This window comes from Neophocaena asiaeorientalis, unplaced genomic scaffold (assembly GCF_003031525.2).
Source record: "Neophocaena asiaeorientalis asiaeorientalis breed wild unplaced genomic scaffold, Neophocaena_asiaeorientalis_V1.1 scaffold540, whole genome shotgun sequence".
Classification (NCBI taxonomy): Eukaryota; Metazoa; Chordata; class Mammalia; order Artiodactyla; family Phocoenidae; genus Neophocaena; species Neophocaena asiaeorientalis.
Window position 1 is genome coordinate 5745083 of NW_020172141.1, and position 21062 is coordinate 5766144.

General features: G+C 58.4%; 1 protein-coding gene across 1 annotated transcript; it reads right to left on the reverse strand.

Annotated features, from left to right (window-relative positions):
- Positions 1-5383: 5383 nt before the first annotated feature.
- Positions 5384-19266, reverse strand: NT5M (5',3'-nucleotidase, mitochondrial). Its single transcript, XM_024753774.1, has 5 exons — positions 19016-19266; positions 15616-15716; positions 10812-10872; positions 7259-7373; positions 5384-5974 (listed from the first exon to the last, which is right to left on the reverse strand). Exons 1-5 carry the CDS (start codon positions 19157-19159, stop codon positions 5832-5834), a joined length of 564 nt encoding a protein of 187 aa, XP_024609542.1. The 5' UTR covers positions 19160-19266; the 3' UTR covers positions 5384-5831.
- Positions 19267-21062: the final 1796 nt, after the last annotated feature.

The window sequence follows — 21062 nt, forward strand, 5'->3', positions numbered from 1 at the left end:
ACAGTTGCAGGTTCACCTCCTAGAGGGGGCGGCTGTTCAGCGCGCTGGGGACCTGGGACCACGGGGGGCTTTGCTGCGAGTCGCCCACCACTGGGACCTCCTTCCTCGTGCGCCTCTGGGTTTCCCGTCCCTGCCCCGAGCGGCAGCTGTGGACGGTGGGAAGGGCATGGCCGTTGGCATTTGGACCGAAATCAGGCTCCGCTCTCTCAGATTCAGTTTTCACAAAATTAAAACGAACTCATCTCACCTGGCCTCGTGGTCACGTGGGAAGATGGACGACGTGGCTCACGTCCAGCAGATGCTCCAGGAATATGGGGCCCTTCCCCCTGTTCTCGACTCTCTTTCCACTGACTTAGTGGGTACCCCCCGCCCAGGGTCTGAGTTCAGGCAGTCAGTGCCAAGGAGGTCAGAGGAGGATGGGGCCGCGGCCAGGCGGCCCTTGTTTAGGTCAGAGGCCAGGGTCTCGATTGCCACCAGGGTCCAGGAGGCCTGGGTCGTTGGGAGGTGGGGGATGAACCCTCTGCTTGCACAGGGGTGAGAGTTGGAGCCCAACCAGAGCGGCCGACGCCCCTGCCCCCCCCCCCACCTGGCCTGGGGCCAGACCCCTGGGCACCTGAGCCCTGAAAGAATATGTCAGCCTGTAAACACGTCTGAGGGCTCCCATCTGCACCTCTGGTTTGTATGGGGTCCTGTGAAGGCCGGGAGACAGCAGGCGAGGCTGGGCCGCCACAGAGGAGTCTCCAGGAGTACAGGGACCCTCTAGGTCTCCCAGCACCCGGCCCTCCCCAGCTGGGCCCACATGGACCGCAGTCTCCCCCCCTGGTCTGTCCCTGGGGCCCGAACTGCCACAAGGCCTCTGCTTTCATGTACCGTCCACTCAGCTGTCAGCAGCTGGGGTCCCCTCTGTGCACAGCCCAGGCCCTGCCCACAGGAATTTCCAGAACCAGGACGATGAGTCCAGGACCCGGGGCAGGGGTGGTCTGGGTGCCGGGCTCCTTCCGGCCCCGTTAGGTGAGAGCCGCCAGAGCTGGTTCTCTGGTGCCATCCGGTGTCCATATGTGTGAACTGCAGCTCCCGTACAGGCCGGCACCCCTGCTACCTGTTCTCCCCGGCGGCGACTCCTTGGCCGCACACCTCTCCTGGCTTCTACGTGAAAAATTCCCCGATCATTTCTGGCCTCCTTAGGCCTCAGCCTGTGGGTCCAAGCCAGCTTTGCAGAATCGAATCAATAATTTTTCTTTTAAAGTTTCATCCAAATTGCCAACAGGGCCGAGGTGTTGGCTGGGCAGGTGATTGGTCCTATTTCTGTCATTTGTCGCAGCTGTGGTCTAGTCTTCGAGGGAAGCAGCTTTGTTGAGCCTGCAGGCCTGCCCCTCTCCCCTGTGAGGCCCAGCCCCCTGGACAGGGCAGCCGTGGCACAGACCTGCCCTCGTTCCCTCGGACCGCACAGGGCTGGGGAGATGGTGGCCTGACTCCCCACAAGGAGGCTGGGGGTCGGCTGGGTGCAGAAAACCCTCCGAATGAAAATGCAAGCAAGACACAGGAGAGATGCGCCCCAGGAACTGGGAGGGGTGGTGGGCGTCTGGGGGGTGGTCAGGCACAGGCTGAGGCCGCCTGGACCCGCGCACGCTCCTGACTCGGAAGCAGGACGACGTCTCAGCTGCTTGGAGGTCGTGAGAGTGGCGGGCGCTCTGCTGGCCAGGCAGGCTGGACACGGTCCTCAGCCTGCTGACACGCAGGGTCCGACCTTGTCCCCAGTGGCCTGGGAGAAAGGGCAGGAGGGGCTGGTCCAGGGGGCTGGGAGGGAGTTTAGGGGACCTGCCTTCCTTCCGCTTCCTTCCCCACAGTTGCCTGTGCCCCCAGTAATCGCCAGCACCCCCATCTCTCTCTCTCACACGCACACGCACGCGCGCCCCTGCATCCATTTCAATGGACTATGGTGCCACCTGGTGCTCAAGCCAGGACTGGCGCCCCTGGTCCCCGTCAGAGCTTCCAGAGCCCCCAGCTCTGGCCACTGGGGCTCCGGCCACCAGGCCCCACCTTGTTTCACGGAGCAAATCCACTTCCTCCACCAAGCAGCCGCGCTGTGGAATAAACGTCCCTATTTCCTGCAACCCTTTCTCGCGGAAGCTGAACAACCTTGGAAATGGCTCAGAGACTTGGCTTTGCCCAGGTCACAGCAAGTCAGGGATAAACCAGGCCCCAGCCTCCAGGCTCCCAGTTCCTAGCCCCTCCTGCTGCCTCTCCCCGCCGGGCTCTGGGGGCTGACCTCAGCCCCAGCCCTCTGTGCTGGGTGGCCCGGGCTCACCTGTGACCCTCTCTGAGCCCTGGCCTCCTGGGCTGGGTGTGGGCAGGACCAAATGTAAATACACTAAAACTCAGGCCTGCAGGTACATGTTCATTATTCACTATAACTGATCACTTTTAATCAACAGCTGAAACGAATTCAGTCTCTTTCCACCTAAAATGGCTTCTTTGGCCTCTAATGCAGGTTCTTCCCAGGAGCATGCCCCCGCTCCCTGGGGGGGGCCGATGCCCCCTCTCCAGAGGGTCTCCGTGTTCATCCCTGCCTAGGGAACATCTGGACCAGGCGCTGGGTCTGCTGGGGCCTGGTCATCCATCCTCCCACGTGACCACGAGGTCAGGTAAGATGAGCTCGTTTGAATTTTTTGAAAACTGAAGCTGAGAAAGTAAAGCCTGTGTTTGATCCAAATGCCTGCAGCAGGGACATAAGGTGCCCTCGGCCCAGCCAGACTCGGCCCCAGGGTCACTCAGCGCCTCCTTGGGGGTCGCGTGATGAGCCCCCAGCCTACGGCCTCATCCATCCTCAGCACCACCTCCACAGGCACCCAGGGACCCTGAGTCCTTTCCTTCCTGTGCCAGAGTGGGGGGACCTCGGGGGCACGACCTCGGCCTCGCTGTGTGGGACCGGCCTCCTCAGCTGGCCGGAGTCTCTGCTGGAACGTCCATCCTCTTTCTCACACTTTGGAGGGGGCAGGGCACCCCCAGGGGCCTGGCCCTCGCTCACTCCAGCTGAGGCCCCTCCTGCCCTTTCCCTCTAGAGGGGACCCACCCGGCCTGCATCCTGCATCCTCATCCCATGGGCTCCTGCCCTACCTTCCCTTGGGGCCACAGGACCCATGGCTTCCCCTGGATGGCGAATGGGGGCGACGGGAGTGCCCCTCCACCCCCCTCCCCACACCTCTGCCTCGGCCTGGCGACTGAGGGCCGTGTCAGCCTGCTGCCCACCGCCACCCTCCAGCTTCCAGGATTTGTCTTCGGTTTCTGCCACAGGCCGAGTGCCTGAGTCTCATCTCCAGATGGAGGCCCAGCCCCTGAGCCCAGACTCTGCTTTGTCCTGGACAGCTGAGCCGTAGGGGGCTCCGGAGCGGGGGACAGTGTTGTGTGGAGGCCCAGAGCACGGCTGCACCACCTGGCACGCCCTTGGCCCCCCGGGTAAGTGGAAACAGCCGTGGGAGGTGGTTGGTTACAAGGTCACGTAAAGTGCGCGTCAGCTCCCGGGACATGGCGGATGCTGAGGACACTGTCCTTACTGGGGTTGTGACACTGGGATGGGTCCCAGCTGGGGAACCTGTGACCCAGAACAGTGAAGAAACCATCCTGAGTCTTTCTGCTCCAGACCTGGTGCCACTGCTCCTCCCAGGGGCTCTGGGTCTCGAGTCCAGAATATTTACAATATTTTCAAAGGGGTCAGTCTCCGCTCTCGACAGAGCTGAGGCATTTTGAGGCCAGTGGAGGAGGCGAGGGCCCCAGCTGACGCGTCACCCGTGGGAGGGGGCCTTCCTTTTCTGCAGGTCATTAAGGGTCCAGAAGCAAAACCTGTGCTCCTCAAGTTTGAAGAAACTCACCTTCATCTACATGAGGCAGGTGTATCCTGCTTGACAAAAAGGGAATCACAGAGCCCCACGGTCCTGCCTCACAAGGAGGGCAGTACCGGCCCATGGCCCAGCCGTCACAGCCACCACCTCTGAAGTCCCCTTCTGCTCCAGGTTCCAGGCCTGTCCGGCCATCTCCTTCCCGCCCAGCTCCCTCACTGGCAGCCCTAGGGCCTCTGCAGTGCCTCCCCCACCCCCGCCAGGGCCAGGAGGGCTCTCCCTTCCTCCACCCAGATCTCCATCAATGTCACCTGGTGGGAGGGGGCCCCCCTGCTCCCTGGCACCTTGAGGAAGTAGCCAGACACCGTGGCCCCTGCGATGATTTTTTTCTCCTTGAACTGATTAGGAGCTGCAGTGGCTGCTACCTTGGGGTGAGTGATTCCAGCTGAACTGGCCGTTAAAACCCAGGGCAGCCATCAGCTGGAAGAGCCCAGAGGCGAGGGAGGGGCTCTGGCTGGGCCTCACCCCACCCCTGCTCACACCCTGCACTGCACCAGAGGCCCGGAGCGCAGGCTGGGGGTCTCGGCATACCCCGCGGAGGTGTCTCCCTGTGGCTGAGGTCCGCCCACCAGACGTGGGGTCCCAGAGCCGACCTCAGGACACAGGCTACGCCAGCGGTGCCAACAACACTGGCCGGGGATGGGGAGGGATGGCCCTCCCCAGGACATCTCTGCATGAAGGAAGCACCTCCCCCCCCAGCCCCTCCCCAGCCCCCGCTTGAGAAACCGACAGAGCCCAAGACAGCCTTGAACAAGGTGGCCACGTCCAGGGGAGGGCGCAGTTCTCATCAGGCAGAGGCTGCGGTCCCGGACGGTCCAGAGCTGCGGCATCCGGACTTGATCATTCTAAGTGGGGAGGCCTTCGGAGGGCGGGTGCAGAGGGCCCAGTGGGCAGGCTGCTGCTGGCCGCCGGCACGAGCAGAGCAAAGAGCCCAGGAAGAAGGTGACACACCCCGTGGCGTGTGTGACCTGCTCTCCTGTGCCCCCGGAGTCCCCGGATCTCGCTTCCTTCCCAGGCCACAGGCCAGGGTGGCCGGGACTCCTCCGGACACTACCCTGCTCGGGCCAGGGGCCTCCAGCCCACGTGATGCAGCCCTGATACCCTCCAGTCAGGACCCACCGGCCGCTCTCCTCACCCCTGCTCCTGCCCGACCCACCCCCGGGGCCCAAGGGACAACCAGGGGGTCCCAGGAGAGCAGCCGTGGGGAGCACAGTGGGGGCAGGAGCGGGCAAGAAAGCGCAGGCCGTGGGTGGCCGGTTACAGGGCCAATTCCCGCCCGGGGACACCGCAGCCGCCAGCACTGCCACCTGCGCCACCGTCAGGGCCCGTCCCTCCCGGCCCCATGCGGCCCCGTGGCGAGGCAGACCCACCAAGCTTCACCCCCAACCCAGGCTCTCAGCAGCGCAGGGGGACAGCTGGGCGCCCGGGGGCCAGATGCCGGAGGACCTTGGGGCGGGGACTAGAGAACAGCATTTATTGTTCACGCCTTCAGCGAACATCTAAGCCTTCGGCCCCCGGGGTGGGGGGAGCGGGAGGGGGGCAGAGCCCTCTAGCTGGTCAGAGGCGGGGCCCAGGGAGGACCCCTGGCACAGAGCCTGGCACGGCCCAGAACTCGCACCGTGTTTGCTGGATCCGGGGCAGGTCCATGGGGGAGACCCCCTGGGCGCCGGGCAGCAGGGGCCGTGGTTCAGAGCGGGGCGGTTGTCCCCACCTGCTCCTACGTCACCCTCAGACCAGGCGGCTGCTGGCCGGGGAGGGGGCTTCCCTGAGGGAGGGGAGGGCTGTCCCCTCTGAACAACACCCCGGGCTCCTCCCTGACCGGAGGCCTGAGGTCGGCCTGGCCGCCCGTGTCCTGTCCAGGGCCCTGGGCCAGCCTTGCCCCGAGGTGCGTGTAAGGCCAGGCCGGGCAACGTGCGGGGCCGGGGCTCAGCCAGCTCAGCGGGGCCGCTTGCTGTCCAGGACGGCCCTCCAGTCGTCTGCCCATGAGTGCAACCTGCGGCCGGGGGGCTGCAGCCGCATATGCCGGTTGTGACAGGCCGTGAAGAGCACGTGCTCCCAGCGGGGGTTCGGCTCGGCCCCTGGGGGGAAAGCAGCACCTCAGTCCCACGTCGGGGCCCCAGGCGATCGCACCAGCCCTGTCTCACGGGGGTTGGACGCGGGCCCCCTCGCAGCCCCAGAGCCCACAGCGGGTGCTCGGCAAACAGTGACCACGCGCTCCCTATGGCCGCGGCCTCTGCTGGAGGCTGAGCCTCAAGACGCCCGCCCTCCCCGCCCCTGTGCCCAGCCATCCTGCACTGGCTGGACCAGCTCCGTCACCAGCTGTTGACCGTGGGCCCCACAAGCCCCGCAGGCTTCAGTCCCTTGGGTCCACACTGACGCCACCAGTGGTGACCTGCCCTTTGGGTACGGCCTCTCCCCTGCGGAAGAGGGTACGCCCGCCCTCCCCTACAGAAGCTGAGTGGGTCCCTGGGCCCCTCGAAGTCATGGCCTCCCCGACCCCCCTGCACTGTGCCCTGACTGTCCTAGGGAAGCCGTGCGGTCTGGGAGGTCAGTGGCGGGCACACCTGTGGATTCTACCTTCTGAACACTGACTGGGGTAGAGATGGGCATGTTTCCCAGGCCAGCTCCAAAAACCATCAGGGAAGGAATAGTTCAAATGTTCCCACTGAGGTGTCCAAAAGCATAGGATTTAACCCTGAAACTAGTGATGGCTACCAGGAGGGGAGCGTCTGCCAGAGTACGCAGGCACAGCGAGAACAGCAGAACCAGGAGATAAAGAAACCAAATTCTGACGGAGGTTGTTTGAGCTCCTAGATTCAGCCGTGCCTGAAGCCCTCCTACCCCAGATTTTCAGTTTGATGAACCAATAAGTTTCCCCTCTCCTTTCTAGGCAAATCCAAGGTTTGTTTGTTTATTTTTTGGGAGGGGGTGGCCCATAAGCAAAAGGGACAAATACAGCTCCCAAACCACCTTCAACTAGAGAGATTAGGTTTTGCCTTTCTGCTTTAACACATGAGGTTCAGTCCAAATTACTTCTGGGAAAAAAAAAGGGGGGGGTTCTGTTGCTAAAAACAAACGTTTGGAAGCCAGAGTCCAGCCCTCGTTTTGCACAAGAGCAAGACTTCAAGGTGTAAAGGGACTCACTCGAGGCCACCCAGCGAGTTACCCCAGAGGCAGGACCCACTCTTCCTGACTCCCAGTGGGGCCCCTTCCGAGGCCGGACGCGGAGAAGAATCTTGTCTCGCTCCACGCGCGGCTTAAGGCTGGATGTGATGCCTAACACATGTCTGGTGAGTGAGGGGAGTCAGGGGCCGTGAGACCTGGCCGCCACGCTCGCCCCTCCCCCGCTGCAGGCCACTTGCCTGTGATGTCCACGCGGTCGTCTATGAGGAGGTCGGCGGAGACCACGGTCTTGTCTCTGGTCAGCACGATCTGCTCTAGAAAGTCAGGGCCGAGGTGCTTCTCCACCCAGGCGTACTGGAACGACAGCAGGCGGGGGGAGGTGGAGCCGTGAGGGGGCACAGCCGGCTCTCCTGCAAGAGGGGCCCACCCCGGGAGACTGCCACGCTCAGGGGACGACAGGACCGTCCCGGCCCCTCGGCCACAAAGCGGCAGAATCGTGGCTCCGAGCAGACACCGCGGCCCCTGCGGCGAGGCTCTAGGGCAAGGAAAGGGGGACGGAGCTCCAAGGCGCATCGAAACAGCCCCTTACAGACTGGCCGTCCTCCTGTCCTACCCGGTGAATTTTCGTCCGGAGGCCACGTGAGGACTGGACCCACGACGGGAGCGGGAGAGGGTCTCAAGCAGATGGTGCCAGTGCCAGGGGCTCCCCTGATGCCCTGCTCCTGAGTGACCTAACCCAGCAGATGGAGGACCCCATGCAAGTGACCACACTGGCCACCTTCTCAGGAAGACCCCCCATCACAAGATAACAGGGGGCCATCAGGTTCACAAAACAGCTTCGCGAAGCTAAGTCTCCACACCGAGCTGGACTGACAGCAGACGAGCTGACCCCTGGCCCGTCTACCGGGCCAGGGTGCGGACACCCCAGGCCTCTGGCTGGGAGGAGAGGCCCTGACGGGGGCACGGCAGCCCCCGCGTGGCCAGGGGAGGTGGGGCGGCCGGGGCTCCGGTTCCAGCTCAGCTGCTCCGAGGGCCCTGTTGCACCCCGCACTGAAGCCTCACAACAGCCGCGCGGCAGGTGTGCACCCCGAAGGCTCTGAGGCGGTAAAACAAGGGAGTGACGAAGGTGGGGGGCAGGGCGCGGACGACCCGCCCGAATGCGTTCCAGGCCCGCGGGGAGCCATCGGAGCTGCGTCTCCAGGCCGCCCCGGGAGGAGGGCAGGCAGGCTCTGCTTCCTCTCTGCTCATCAGTTTGGAGGGTGTCCACTGAGATACCTTTAAGCTCAGAGATTCTCTCCTCGGCGGCCGCATCAGGTCTCCTCAGAACTTGTCCTTCCAGCGCTTTGCCCTCTCGTTTCCATGACTCCACCCAATTCTTACCTTCCCCAAGGAACCTGCCCTGGCCTCCTCCCTGGGGGACCACAGAGCCTGTGACAGAGTGATGACCGTCTCTCTTCCTGCCACACTGTCCTGAGCTCCCGAGAGCAAAGACACGGCTCTTTTAAGCCCCAGATGCCTAGCGTTGCAGCAGGTGCCCGGTAAACGTTTGCCGAATGACTGCCAACCAAAAAAGCATTCACTTTTTTATTGCAAAAGTAATGGCTAATCAAAGAAAATTTGGGAAATAAGTTACAGAAGCATCTATAGTTGGCAGAATTTCCTTCCTTCCTTTTTTTAAAAAAAAAATTTACCACGTTTCAAAACGTGGTTTTTAATTAAAGTTGTATAGGCAACTTTGCGCCTAACTTATTTTTCCAGGATCCAAGAATGCAGAAAAAAGAATCAACCGTGAAATTGCCCAGGCTTTCTGGTTTGAGAAAAGTGCACTGAGGTTCTTTCTTTCTTGCTGGGTGCGGGTCTTTGGGCCGGACAGAAGACACAGGGGTGACGTTTACGGCTAGCAAGGTGGTGAATGCCGCCTTCTGCATCCTTCCTCCAACCCAGGGAGGCATCAGCACAACCGCACTGGTTATGAGACAGAGGCCCTGAGAGGCTGGGTGGGGGGGTCTGAGGCCCAGAGCTCTCGTCTGACTCCCGGGCCCGGCCAGGGTGGGGGCCAGGGTCCGAGGGCACCGCTGTGGGGGCGGGGCTGCGGAGGGAAGGTGGCTCGTTTTCCACCCAATCGTAAGTCTGGTCCCTGAAGACACTTGGGCAGGAAACAGTTCGGCCTGGCGAACACAGAGCCATCCGAGGTAAAGTGGTGGTGTTATTCCCGAACCAGAATCTGTCAAGACGACCCAAACCGAACCCGAACCACATGCAGCAAAAGATTTACTAGACAGACTTTCGAGGGAGGAGGTCTTTCCATGGCCTCAGGGAAGAGCAGCGTTTGGTGACACAGCTGCTGCAGAGACAACTAAAGGCTTTAAAGTGGGGCCAGCGGGACATGTCCCGCACCCCCGGGGGTGTGCGTGTGGAGCCGAAATGCACGGGCAGCTCCGAGGCTATGTCAGCATTTCTCCCCAGATGGCCGTGTAGACAGAGGTGTGCTTGAAAACAAGAATCGGCAGGAAGCAGGCTTGCTGAGGTACCGAGGGGTAAGAAGCGTGGTGCTTCCAGCCCCGGAGGGAGGGGCGGACGTGGGACAAGGACGTCGGTACCCCGGGGACAGACACACCAGGTCAGAGCCATCTGGAGCTCAGAGGGGAGTGCTGGGTTGAGGCTGCACAGGCGGGATGGTCGGCATGGAGATGATACTTGAACCCCGGGGGAGGGATGAGGACCCCGAGGGCCGGACAGCCAGCCCCGCCTCCACCGCAGCCCTGGCTGAAACAGTTGCCCCAGCCCAGCGGTTCTCAAACACGGCGCACCTGGGGGCTTGTGGCAACACACTGGCTACTCCCAGAGTTTCTGCTGGGGGTCTCACGAGGGGCCGGACGATGCCCACTTCTAGCGTGCAGGGGATGCTGAGCCTCCAGTTCACTACTCTGCTGGGGACTGGAAACGCCTCCAGGCCCAAGCCCACCCCCGCTGACCAAGCCGAGTCATTCGCCCCCCGAGGTGAGCTGAACTCACGGTCCTGGCGGGTTGAGGGGCGTCCTGAGCACGAGGCACACGGTGGAGGCCAGCGCCCGCAACACCCCGCTGAGGGCGCATCCCTTCCGTGTGAAGTGCGGGAGGCGCTGAACGTTGGCTGACCGTGTGTGTTTGCTTCTCTCGTGGAGCCGGGCGAGGAGAGGTCCCGAGAGGGCACGCGGGACCCCTGCCGAGGTCGGCCCCCAAGCGGGGGGTCTGGGCCCCGAGACCCACCTTCCCAGACTTGGGAAGCTCCTTGGCTTCCTCGGGGCAGAAGCATCCCTGGGCCCACCTCTGGTGTGAACCCACCCCCAGGGCACAGACCATCCCTCTGGGTTTGGCAACCCTGCAAGTTCCCAATCTCCAGAGAAGTCTCAGTTTTATGTCATTCTACCTACTCTCAATAAAGATGACGAAGTGAGTATGTAGCAAAGTGCAGTTTCACTGTTTCACCTTTGTGAGGCTTTTCGTGCCCAAATACTTGGTTTGGGTGGCCTCCAGCCCCTCCCCGACCCGCATCCTCTCCTTGTCCCATCCTTCACGTCGATGCTGCACCAACGGGGACGGTCACCTTCCCACAGAACCTGGTGCCTCTCCAGGTCCACCCGGAGGGCGCAGCAGAATTTCAGGCTCTGCTGGGAGGAGGCCCTGGCCCAGACCCAGGAGGCTGGATGGGAGGAGGGGCAGCCCCGGCAGGCGGCGGCCATGGATGCGGGTCCAAGCCCTTCCCTGGGACACGGGGCAAAGCGAGAAGAGGCCCAACCCCAGGCGTCTTACCTTCTCGAAGGGACAGTACTTGTACATCTTGGTGGGGCTGGTGCAGATGAAGACGTCCGTGCTGAGGGAGAGGCGGAGGGTGAGGCTGGGCGCCGGCGTCCCCCTGCCCGAGCCCGGCCCCCGATGGCCAGCGATGCCCTGTGCCCCCGGCCCCGGCCGCCGCGTGTGACCCCAGCCCCGGCCCGACACCAGCTCAGGGCCGGGCAAACCACAGGGCAGCCCCGTGCAGCCAGCCATGCAGGTTGGCAGAGCTGAGGAACGGCCGTCCCTGGGACGTGACAGGAAATGCCAGAAATGGCGAGTACCAGCCTGCAAGGAAGGCATTACAGGACCAGAGCCAGCTACTCAAGGGACGTACATCAGGGCCTCACACGGCGCAGAGGCAGGAAACCTACAAGCCGAGCCGGAGTCTCTAGGTCAAGGGTGCGGCCGGGCGGCTCGGGCTTCGCGCACTCCTGTGGACCCTGGTGGCCCCTCACGGTCTGTGCTGCGCCAGCTCCTCCCGCGGCCCCGGGCCCGGCGCCCGCCAACAGTGCCAGCTGGTCCCCTTCCTCAGCAAGCTGGCACCTGCCCCCGGAGCGGCACCTACTGTCTCATCGGGCCAAGCCCACGGGGGATGGGATCCCTGGAGGCCTGCGTCAGACTGAGGTCCCGGGCAGAGGGCGTGGCGTCCCGGGCACCCTGGGTCTCCGCCTGCTTCCCCTCTCCGTGGATTTGCCTGTTCTGGACACATCTCATGTTAACGGAACCCCACGGTACATGGTCTCTTGTGACTGGCTTCTTTCATTCAGGGTCATGTTTTCAAGGGCACTGGAACTGTGGGCCTTTTTACTGCCCAGTAACGTCCCTCGTATAGATGCTCCACGTTCAGTTTACGTGCTACCACGGATGGACAGCGGGTCCGCTTCCACCCGGGAACTGTGGCGCTGGGGGCGCCCGTGCACAGGGTCCATGTGGACCTGTGTCCCCGTTTCTCTCGGGTGCGACTGCTGGGTTACAGGCGGCTCTGCGTCCAACATCCTGAGGGTGCGGTTTCCAAGGCAGCTGCGCCGGTTACAATCCCACCACCAGCGATAAGGTTTCCCAGCTCCCTCCATCCTTGGCTACACCCACGATCGTCCATCTTTTCTGCGACAGTCGTTCTAGTGGTGCAGAGCGGCTTTTTACTGGGGTTCTGACTTATTTCCCTAAGGACGAACGATGTTGAGGCCAACTTTCACGCACTTAATTGCCATCTGTAGCTCTTCTCTGGAGCAATGCCAAGGAAATGCCAAACTCAGAGCCCGAGCCCATGTTTTTTAAAACCTGAGTTAGATGGCACCCTTCTCTCTTCAACCTCTTCCTCCACATCCCACCTGCCCCACACTCACTGAAACCTCACCCTCCTGGTCTCATTTGCTACCCAAGTCAGCAAACCCCTTCCCCTCCCAGGGCCTGTACCCTTGCTCCCCGCCGCCCTTCACTACTCATTCCGATCCTACGGGTCTGACGTCAGACATCAGCCCCTGGAGAAGCACCTGCACCTGAACGAGCCCCTCCCCGGTGACCTCTAACACGTCACCTCGCTCATTTCCTGCACAAAGCACAAGACACAGAGCCGTCCACTTGATCAGCCATCCGCTAGACCCCTCTCTCAGCCCAGACTCTGGCCATGGACTGACCGTCAGAATCGCCCACCCGCTAAGCGCCAAAGTGGAAGTAAAGCACCAGTGGTGTGGTCTCAACCTGGACATCTCAGACTGGAATTTCTGCAAATGTGTTAATAGGGCAGCTGTGAAAAAGTGCTCTGGGCCAGAACCCACGAGAAGAAAGCTGCCTCCCTGGGACTTCCCTGGTGGTGCAGTGGTTAGGAATCCACCTGCCAATGCGGGGGACACAGGTTCGAGCCCTGATCCGGGAAGATCCCACATGCCGCGGAGCAACTAAGTCCGTGAGCCACGACTACTGAGCCCACGCGCCACAACTACTGAAGCCCACGCGCCTAGAGCCCGTGCTCCCCGAAAGCTACCTCAGTGAGAAGCCCGCGCACCGCAACAAAAGAGTAGCCCCCGCTCGCCGCAACTAGAGAAAGGCCGCGCACAGCAACAAAGACCCAATGCAGCCAAAAACAAAAATAAATTTAAAAATAAAAAATAAACAAGCTTCCTCCTCTGCCACCCCCTGAAGAATCTCAATGCACGTCCACAAACTAAAAGCTCTGAGAAGTCCCACAGGAAAGACACCGCTCATCGATGTTTCCCATGCTGCTTTGGTCAAAGAACACTCTTCTTGGGACTTCCCTGGTGGTCCAGTGGTTAAGACTCCACACTCCCAATGCAGGGGGCCCGGGTTCGATCCCTGGTCAGGGAATTAGATGCCACATGCCGCAACTAAGACCCGGTGCAGCCAAAATAAATAAATAATAAATAAATAAATATTAAAAAAAAAAAGAACACCCTTCTGTTGCACACCTATTAAGTCCTGCAGAATAGTAACAGTGGCAGCTAACCTTTACACGGCACACATTTTACAGATGAAGAAACTGAAAGCTTAGAGACTTGCTGAGGGTTCGATTCTGGAGAAGCGGTCTAACTCCAGTTCAGACCGAGACTTAACCACCGTGCAATCCAGGTCCCCAGAATACAGTTGGTTAACGTGGCCCAGGAAAGGAGGGTCCAGACGAGAACAGAGGTTTTAAAAGCTTCGGTGCAAAAATACACGTTCTTTGCCTCGCCAGGCTCTTGCTACAGGTGGAAGAGGTTATAGTACATGATTCTGGTGTAGATCAGGTTCAAATCATAAACCAGAGTAGTAAATCCTAACGTCTGTGGCCTAACTTTTAACAAGGAAGCCAAGACCATTCAACAGAGGAAAGAAGAGTTTTCAACAAATGGTTCTGGGACAATTGGATTTTCCACACGACAAAGAAGGAAGTGGGACCCCCTTCCTCACACCATATGCGAAAATTAAAATGGATCAAAGACCTAAATATAAGAGCTTAAACTATAAAACTCTTAGAAGAAAACATAGGAGCGAATCTTTGTGACCTTGGATTAGGCAAAGGATCCTTACCTACGGCACCAAAAACACAAACGACAAAAGAAAAAAATAAATGAATTGAATTATATCAAAATAAAAACTTCGGGTTTCAAAGGACACCACCCAGAAAGTGAAACGACAATCCACAGAATGAGAGAATATGTCTGCAAGTCACATATCTCACAAGGGACTTGTAATCCAGAATATACAAAGCAGGCTTATGAGTTAACAATAACAAAAGAAGACAAATAAATTGAAAAAAAAATTAGCAAAGGATTTGAATAACCATTTATCCAAAAAAGATATACAAATAGCTAATATGCACACCAAAAGATGCATAACACCATTAGTCTTCAGAGAAATGCAAATTAAAACCACAATGAGATACCACTTCACACCCACTAGAATGGCTGGAATCAAAAAGACCATAGCGGGCTTCCCTGGTGGCGCAGTGGTGGAGAGTCCGCCTGCCGATGCAGGGGATGCGGGTTCGTGCCCCGGTCCGGGAAGATCCCACATGCCGCGGAGCGGCTGGGCCCGTGAGCCGTGGCCGCTGAGCCTGCGCGTCCAGAGCCTGTGCTCCGCAACGGGAGAGGCCGCAACAGTGAGAGGCCCGCGTACCGCAAAAAAAAAAAGACCACAGCAAGTGCTGGGGAGGAGAAGTTGGATCCCTCAGACGTTGCTGCTGGGAACGTAAAATGGTGCGGCTGCTTTGAAGGTAGTTTGGATTCAGCGTATGACCCGTCAGTCCCCCTCCCTGGTGCACGTCTAAGAGAAATAAAAACATGCGACCACAAAAACCCTTGTACGTGAATGTTCACAGCAGTGTTCTTCTTCATATCTGAAAAGAAGGAACACCCAAGATCTATCAACTAAGGAACGGATGGACAGAACGTAGCGTATCCACACAACGGAGAATCACTCAGCAGTGAAAAGGGATGAGGTCGCGATCCACTTGGCGGCACACGTGAACCCGGAAACATTATACTGAGTGAGAGAAGCCAGTCGCAGGAGGCGAGGTATCGTGAGAAACGTGTGTGAAACGTCCAGGCAAGGCAAATCCAGAGACAGCAAAGCCAGCTGCCGAGGGCTGCGGGCAGAGAGCAGGGATGCGCAGTGACTGCTAACATGCTAAAGTTGACTATGGGGCTGTTTGGACATCTCTGTGAACCCGCTAAAAACCATGCGGGTGTAGGGTATGTGGACTGTACCTCAATAAGGCTATTTCCTTTTTTAAGGTCCTCAGGGGAGCGCCGTAAGTGCCACCGAATTTCGACGGGCGGTGGGCACTGGTTCCGGGGCGGGGGCCTCAGCTCACAGGACCAGGTAGACGTTTCCCTCATCCTCTTGCTGTCGCTTCCCCCACCCCATCTCCCAGGTCTCCCCATCGTACCCCTTCACACACCTGGCTCTCTGTGCTCAGCACTGATCCCAGTTCGTGGTTGTCTTCCCGGATGTGATGCTCTATTTAACACCTGCTCTCTGGCTAGACTGTAAGCTCCAGGAGAGCAGGGAATGCGCTTTGTTCGCTTGTGACCCGCTGGTGCCCAGAGGCATCTGACAGTCTGTTCTCAGTTATTTGCTGAATAAATGAACCCTGAACACCCAGCGAACCCTGTCAAATTAGACTCGACATTCTCCCAAGTTACTGGATGGAAGCATCTTAACAGCCTACAGACTTGCCCCGTGAGGACGGACCGCGCAGGCCCGTGCAGGGTGAGGAACGAGAAGCAGAGGTGACATGATGCGGGAAGGGGGTGCGGACCCTGGGCCGAGACAAACTCACCTCTCCAGGTTGGCCATCTGCTTCACAGCCTCCACAGCGCCTGGCAGAGGCTCGAGGTCAAAGAAGAAATTCTCCGACTCCCAGATGCTGATCGCCTTCTCCTGAGAAGGGGAGAAGTGCAGGTGATGCCCCGGGTCCTCAGCACCCTGCGTGCCCACATCCCGAGGACGCAGCTCCCGGGGGAGGAAGGGTGGGAGCTGGCACTGGCGTGTGTTCCGGCCCCTTTGCAGGAGGGATCCAGCTTCTGCGAGGATCCAACGGGGACCAGCTATGGTGCTGGGGCTGTGGATTCTGAAGCCAGCGCTGCTACAGGCCCTGCTGGAGCTGGCGGGGACAGAAGGTTGGCCCCCAGGAACCACACGTTTGCCTGATTCTAAAGGCCTGAGGCCCCCTGGAGGCAGCGAGGGTGGGCTGGGTCCTGTCAGGGCGCTGGAATCTCACTTTCAACTGCTGGAGGAGCTCAGGCCCTTCAGAGCACCGCCATGCCACGAGGGATGGGGGCGCGGGCAGGAGGCCGACCGAGCAGAGCTCCAGGCTCCGCACCACATCGGCAGAACAGCTCTTTATCTGAGCTACATGTTGGCATGCCAATAAAATACTTCGTTAAAACACACACACACACACACACACACACACACACACACACACACACACACACACACAACTATTCTGCTGCTTTTAAGGTTTAAAAGTCCCCAATCCAGACCCTCATTTCACATGTGAGAAAACCAAGGCTCAGAATGGGGAAGGGATTGACTTAATGTCACACAGCAAAACGGTGGCTCCCAACCGCCCGGCTAGGAGTGTCCGTCTTATGCTGCTGGCCAAATTCAAGTCTGTAGTATGTCACCCCCTTCCAGGGCCAGGACAAGGGGAAAGTGACAACCCCCAGCCTCTGAGAGGCAGGAAACCATGTCCCATGTATGCAACGCAGGAAGCGTTCCCCCACCCGCTGTCAGAATACCACCCCCCGAAAAAACGCCACCACGGCGACCTACGGGAAGTACGCGGAGGTCACACGGGCAATACTGTTGTCAACTACGTGGGCTTAAGCACATCAGTGCTTACCGCTCATACATGCCCTCTCTTGTCTGAGCCTCACATCCCACAGGCAGCAAGAGCCGCCATCCCCAATTTACCGATGAGGAAACTGGGCTTCACTGAAGCTTTTATTCAAGGCCACTTCAGGGTGATACTGTCAGAACTTGAACTTGGGGCTTCTGACTCAAAGGGAAGCAGTGTGAGTGGTGGAAAGCAGGCTGTGGCCCAGGGCTAACCATTTCCCCTCAGCACCCCAGCTTACCTCCCTCCCCCTCAACTTCCCCTGAAACCCTGGTCAAGGGACTTCCTTTCTCTGAGGCCTGTTCAACTGCCCTAACAGTGTAAGATTCTAAGTCAGTGAAAACGAGCTATGCCTTCCCCTCCGCCCTGCTCACCCCTCGGCAAGCGAGGCTCAAAGGAAACACAGAAAGACCCACATTTTGTAAAGCAGGGATGCCTCCGTGTGGAAGCCGGGTGCTTGACAGGGAGGTTTTAACGCAGATGCTGGGCCAGCTCGGCCAAGGGGAGACCAGGGAGGTCCTGCTATAAGCTGTGCCTGGGGATAAAGGTCATGTGTGCGTCTATTAAAGCCTCATTGCCTGCAATGTTCCCAGGAGCGGCAGTGCACAGTGAGCTCTCGGAGCACCTCTCCTCGGTGCCCGAGTTCTGCTCCCAGGCCTTGTTCTTGGAAGACAGTAACGCATTCCCCTAGACCCGGAGTCTGCACATTGGCACAATGGACTAGAAGAGCCACTGTCCTTGGAGAGCTGCGGGGGTGGGCGACCTAACAGCAGTGGCATCTGTGGGACCTGGAGCTGAGGGAGCCGCCAACTGAGGTCTGCACCTTCAGCCGGGCCTGGGCACTGGCGGGAGGACCCATACTTGGTGCTGGACGAACGCTCCAGGGAAGGGTAACCGGCCCCGCAGAGACCCCCTCCTCTTAGCCAGGACCTGGACCTTCGAGGGTTAAAATTGTGCCGTAAGACCTTGCCCTTTCTTGTCAGAACAGAGAACAACATTTGCTTGGTGGAGATTTACAGGAACATCATTACCTGACCATGACCTGACCTCAAGAACAGAGGATCTAACACCAAGAAGTCTGCAGCAACTAACCACGCCCCTCCCTCACCTTTCCTAGAAAAAGGCTTTGCTGAAAGCTTTTGGGAAGTTTGGGGGTTTTAAGGCATGAGCCATCCATCTCCTTGCATGGCCCTGCAGTAGACCTTTCTCTGTTTCAAACTCTGACGTTCTGGTATCGTTTGGCCTCTCTGTGCGTCGGGCACACGGACTTCCATCTCAGTAACAGGCTTAGTGGCATCACAGTAACACGGTCCTGGGAGGAAAGGAAGAACCCGGACGGCAACGCTGAGTGCCGTCTATGAATGAAGACACACACAGGGCAGGGGAGAACACTACTGGGCCTGCAAACATTACTAGGGCATTTCCTCCGGTTTAAAGTTTTTAATGAGGTATCGGGAGTGGGAGAGGTCGGCACCCCAGCCTCAGGGGAAAGTTGCCTTCTGAAGCGCCTGGTGTTAATGAAAAGAAATGGCGCTTCATTTCCTTTTGAACACCCACCTGTCCACAAACCAAATTACTGTCCAGATGCCTTTTGTAAATCAAAGAACTGGCACTTGTTAGAGGAGGACAGAGGACAGGACTGAATGACCTTGGCAAGCGGACAGACAACTCAGATCCAGGCTGACCCTTCTTGGCTGTGACATGGGACAGGTTTCCTCACCTCACAAGGGAGAAAATAATGTCTGCCTCACAGAGGAGGGAATGCAGCAACCTGGGGTTACAAAATAGGTTCTAAAATCATCATCAACTCCCCCTGGCAGCCACCTTAGGTGGCCAGTTGAGGGACAGCAGAAAACATTAGGTCTCTAAGTTGGTGCATGGCAAGATCCCGTACCTTTCACCAAGTAGTTTAAATGGACAAACCAAGCGATCTAAGAACTTTCCCGGTGTCAGAGCTCAGGTGCTCAGCTGGGCGGGCTGGGGCAGGGGATAAGCCAAGGAATAGATCCGGACCCACCATGACTCCCTGTGTGCTGTCCAGGAAGACTTGCAACCTCAGTGCTACTGGGAACCACACTTTGGTGGAAAAGGGAAAGAAAGAATGGATGGTAAAGATGCTCATCAAATTCAGGTAGAGGAAGAAACGGGAATGTGACTTGAGGCCAAAATTAAAAAGTCAGTTGAAGATAGGGAGTTAGGTATATTATGCCTTATGAGCTCCTGAATTTTGAGAAGCCCTCGCTGACAGCCAAGAGCTATCGAACGCAGAGGCCCCTAGGACCCGGTGCTACGGGTGGCGACTCCCAGGGCCACGCGCGCCCGGGGCGGGGATGCTCACGCTCAGCCCGGGCTGCAGGCGGTCGTACTGCTCCGACACCCAGAAGCCGCGCCGGTCCTCCAGCGCGATGAAGGGCTGGTCGGGGAAGCGCGCGCGGAACTTCCTGAGGAAGCCGCCCTCGAAGTCGGCCAGCACGCCGTCCATGTCCACCAGCACCCGCAGGGCGCGGCCGGCAGGCCCGCCCGACGCCCAGCGCAGCCCAGCGGGCCCCGCAGGCACCGCTGCGCCGCGGGGCCTCCGCGCGAACGAGCGCGCAGGCTCAAGCCCCAGAGCGAGGCTGCGGCCTCGCCGCCCTTAAAGGGACCCGCGCTGGCGGAGGCGGGCCCGAGGGGCGTGGCCTGGAGGACAGCCCTGGGCGCTGGGCTGTCCCCGGGGCGTCCGCACTCCCCGGATCTCCACTGGCACCTTCTCCCGGGATCCTGCGCCTGGGCTCCCTCCTCCCAGTGCCGCAGGAGCAGGCCTGTGTCTCGGAGACGTTCACTGAGCCCCTAGAGCGTCGCGCAGTGGACCACGTGGACGAGGTCCTGCCACCCTGGGACTCACATCTTAGAAGGGGAGAGGGACACAAAGCAAATAAGTCAACAAAATAGGCAGAAGAACTTCAGGGAGTGACAGTAGTAGGAAGGAACCAAAACAGGGATGTGCCCCCTGCTTTACGGTGACTGGCTGGGGAGAGGCTGTTAGAGGAGCAATTAACACCGTGCAAATATCACGAAGCCTTAATAAGACCGGTGACTTTCAAATGAATCTAAAATAAATATTATGTACCCCGTTATAGGTGGCTTTCCTTTTTCTTCTGGCTTTAAAATCTTTTATTGTCAATTTGAATGAATAAGAGACTATTAATAACTGTTGTTATAGGCAAGCAGTATCCAACAGAGACACACCAGGACCCTCCTCACCCACTATACTCTAAGACACACTAGCATTTTGTCTTTTCCAGAAACACACCAAGCTTATTTGGGTCTAAAGATCTTGGCATACATTTGTTCCTCTCCCTGAAACTCTCCGCTCCCAGATCCCTTTTCACTGGCTCCTTCTCACCCTTCACATCTTGGAAGCATTTCCTGACCTTCCTCTACCCCATGACCATGTTTCATTTTCTTCATAACAGGTACTGACTCTCTGAAAGTATTTTGTTTGCTTGCTTTTGTGTGTAACTCCTACAGCCAGAGCTTCATTGCCGCAAGAACTTTGTCTTGATGACAGATACACACCTGGCATCTGGCACAGGGCTGGACACATATCAGAGACAAAGTAAATGTGTGCTCAAAGAATGAAAAACAGATAGTTAAATGTGGTATCTCCACTCACTGCGGTGGCTGTTTGTTGTAAGGTGTGTCTCAAGTAACTGCTGGGGACTTCGCTGGTGGAGCAGTGGTTAAAAATCCACCTGCCAATGAAGGGGACACGGGTTCGAGCTCTGGGCCAGGAAGATCCCACATCTAAGAACGCACAACCAAGCCCGTGCGCCGCAGCTACTGAGCCTGCGCTCTAGAGCCCCCGAGCCACAACTACTGACCCCGCGTGCCTAGAGACCCTGATCCGCACCAAGAGAAGCCACCGCAATGAGAAGCCCACGCAACGCAACAAGGAATAGCCCCTGCTCGCCACAACTAGAGAAAGCCTGCGCACAGCAACAAAGGCCCAATACAGCCAAAAATAAATAGATTTATAAATAAAATAGATTTATAAAAAATAGTTAAAAAATAAACTTAATTGCTGGATTTTACACATGAATAGCTTAAAAAATAGTTAGAATATATCCAAGGTTATCCCTCTAACCACATCTCCTTCAGTCATTTCACTCTTGAGAGGAAGAAAGAAGGGTGGGATGCCCCTTAGTTTTGAAATGAGTGTGATTTGATTCCTGGCTCCTCTTTGCCGCAATGCAGGTATTCTCAAGCTTTAGTGTGCATCAAGGTTACCTTCAGGGCTTGTTAAACTCAGAGTGCAGAGCACCACCCTCAGAGTTTGTAGTAAGTCTAAAGTGGAGTCCAAGAATTTGCATTTCTAAGGAGTTCCCAGGTGGCGTTGATGCTGCGGG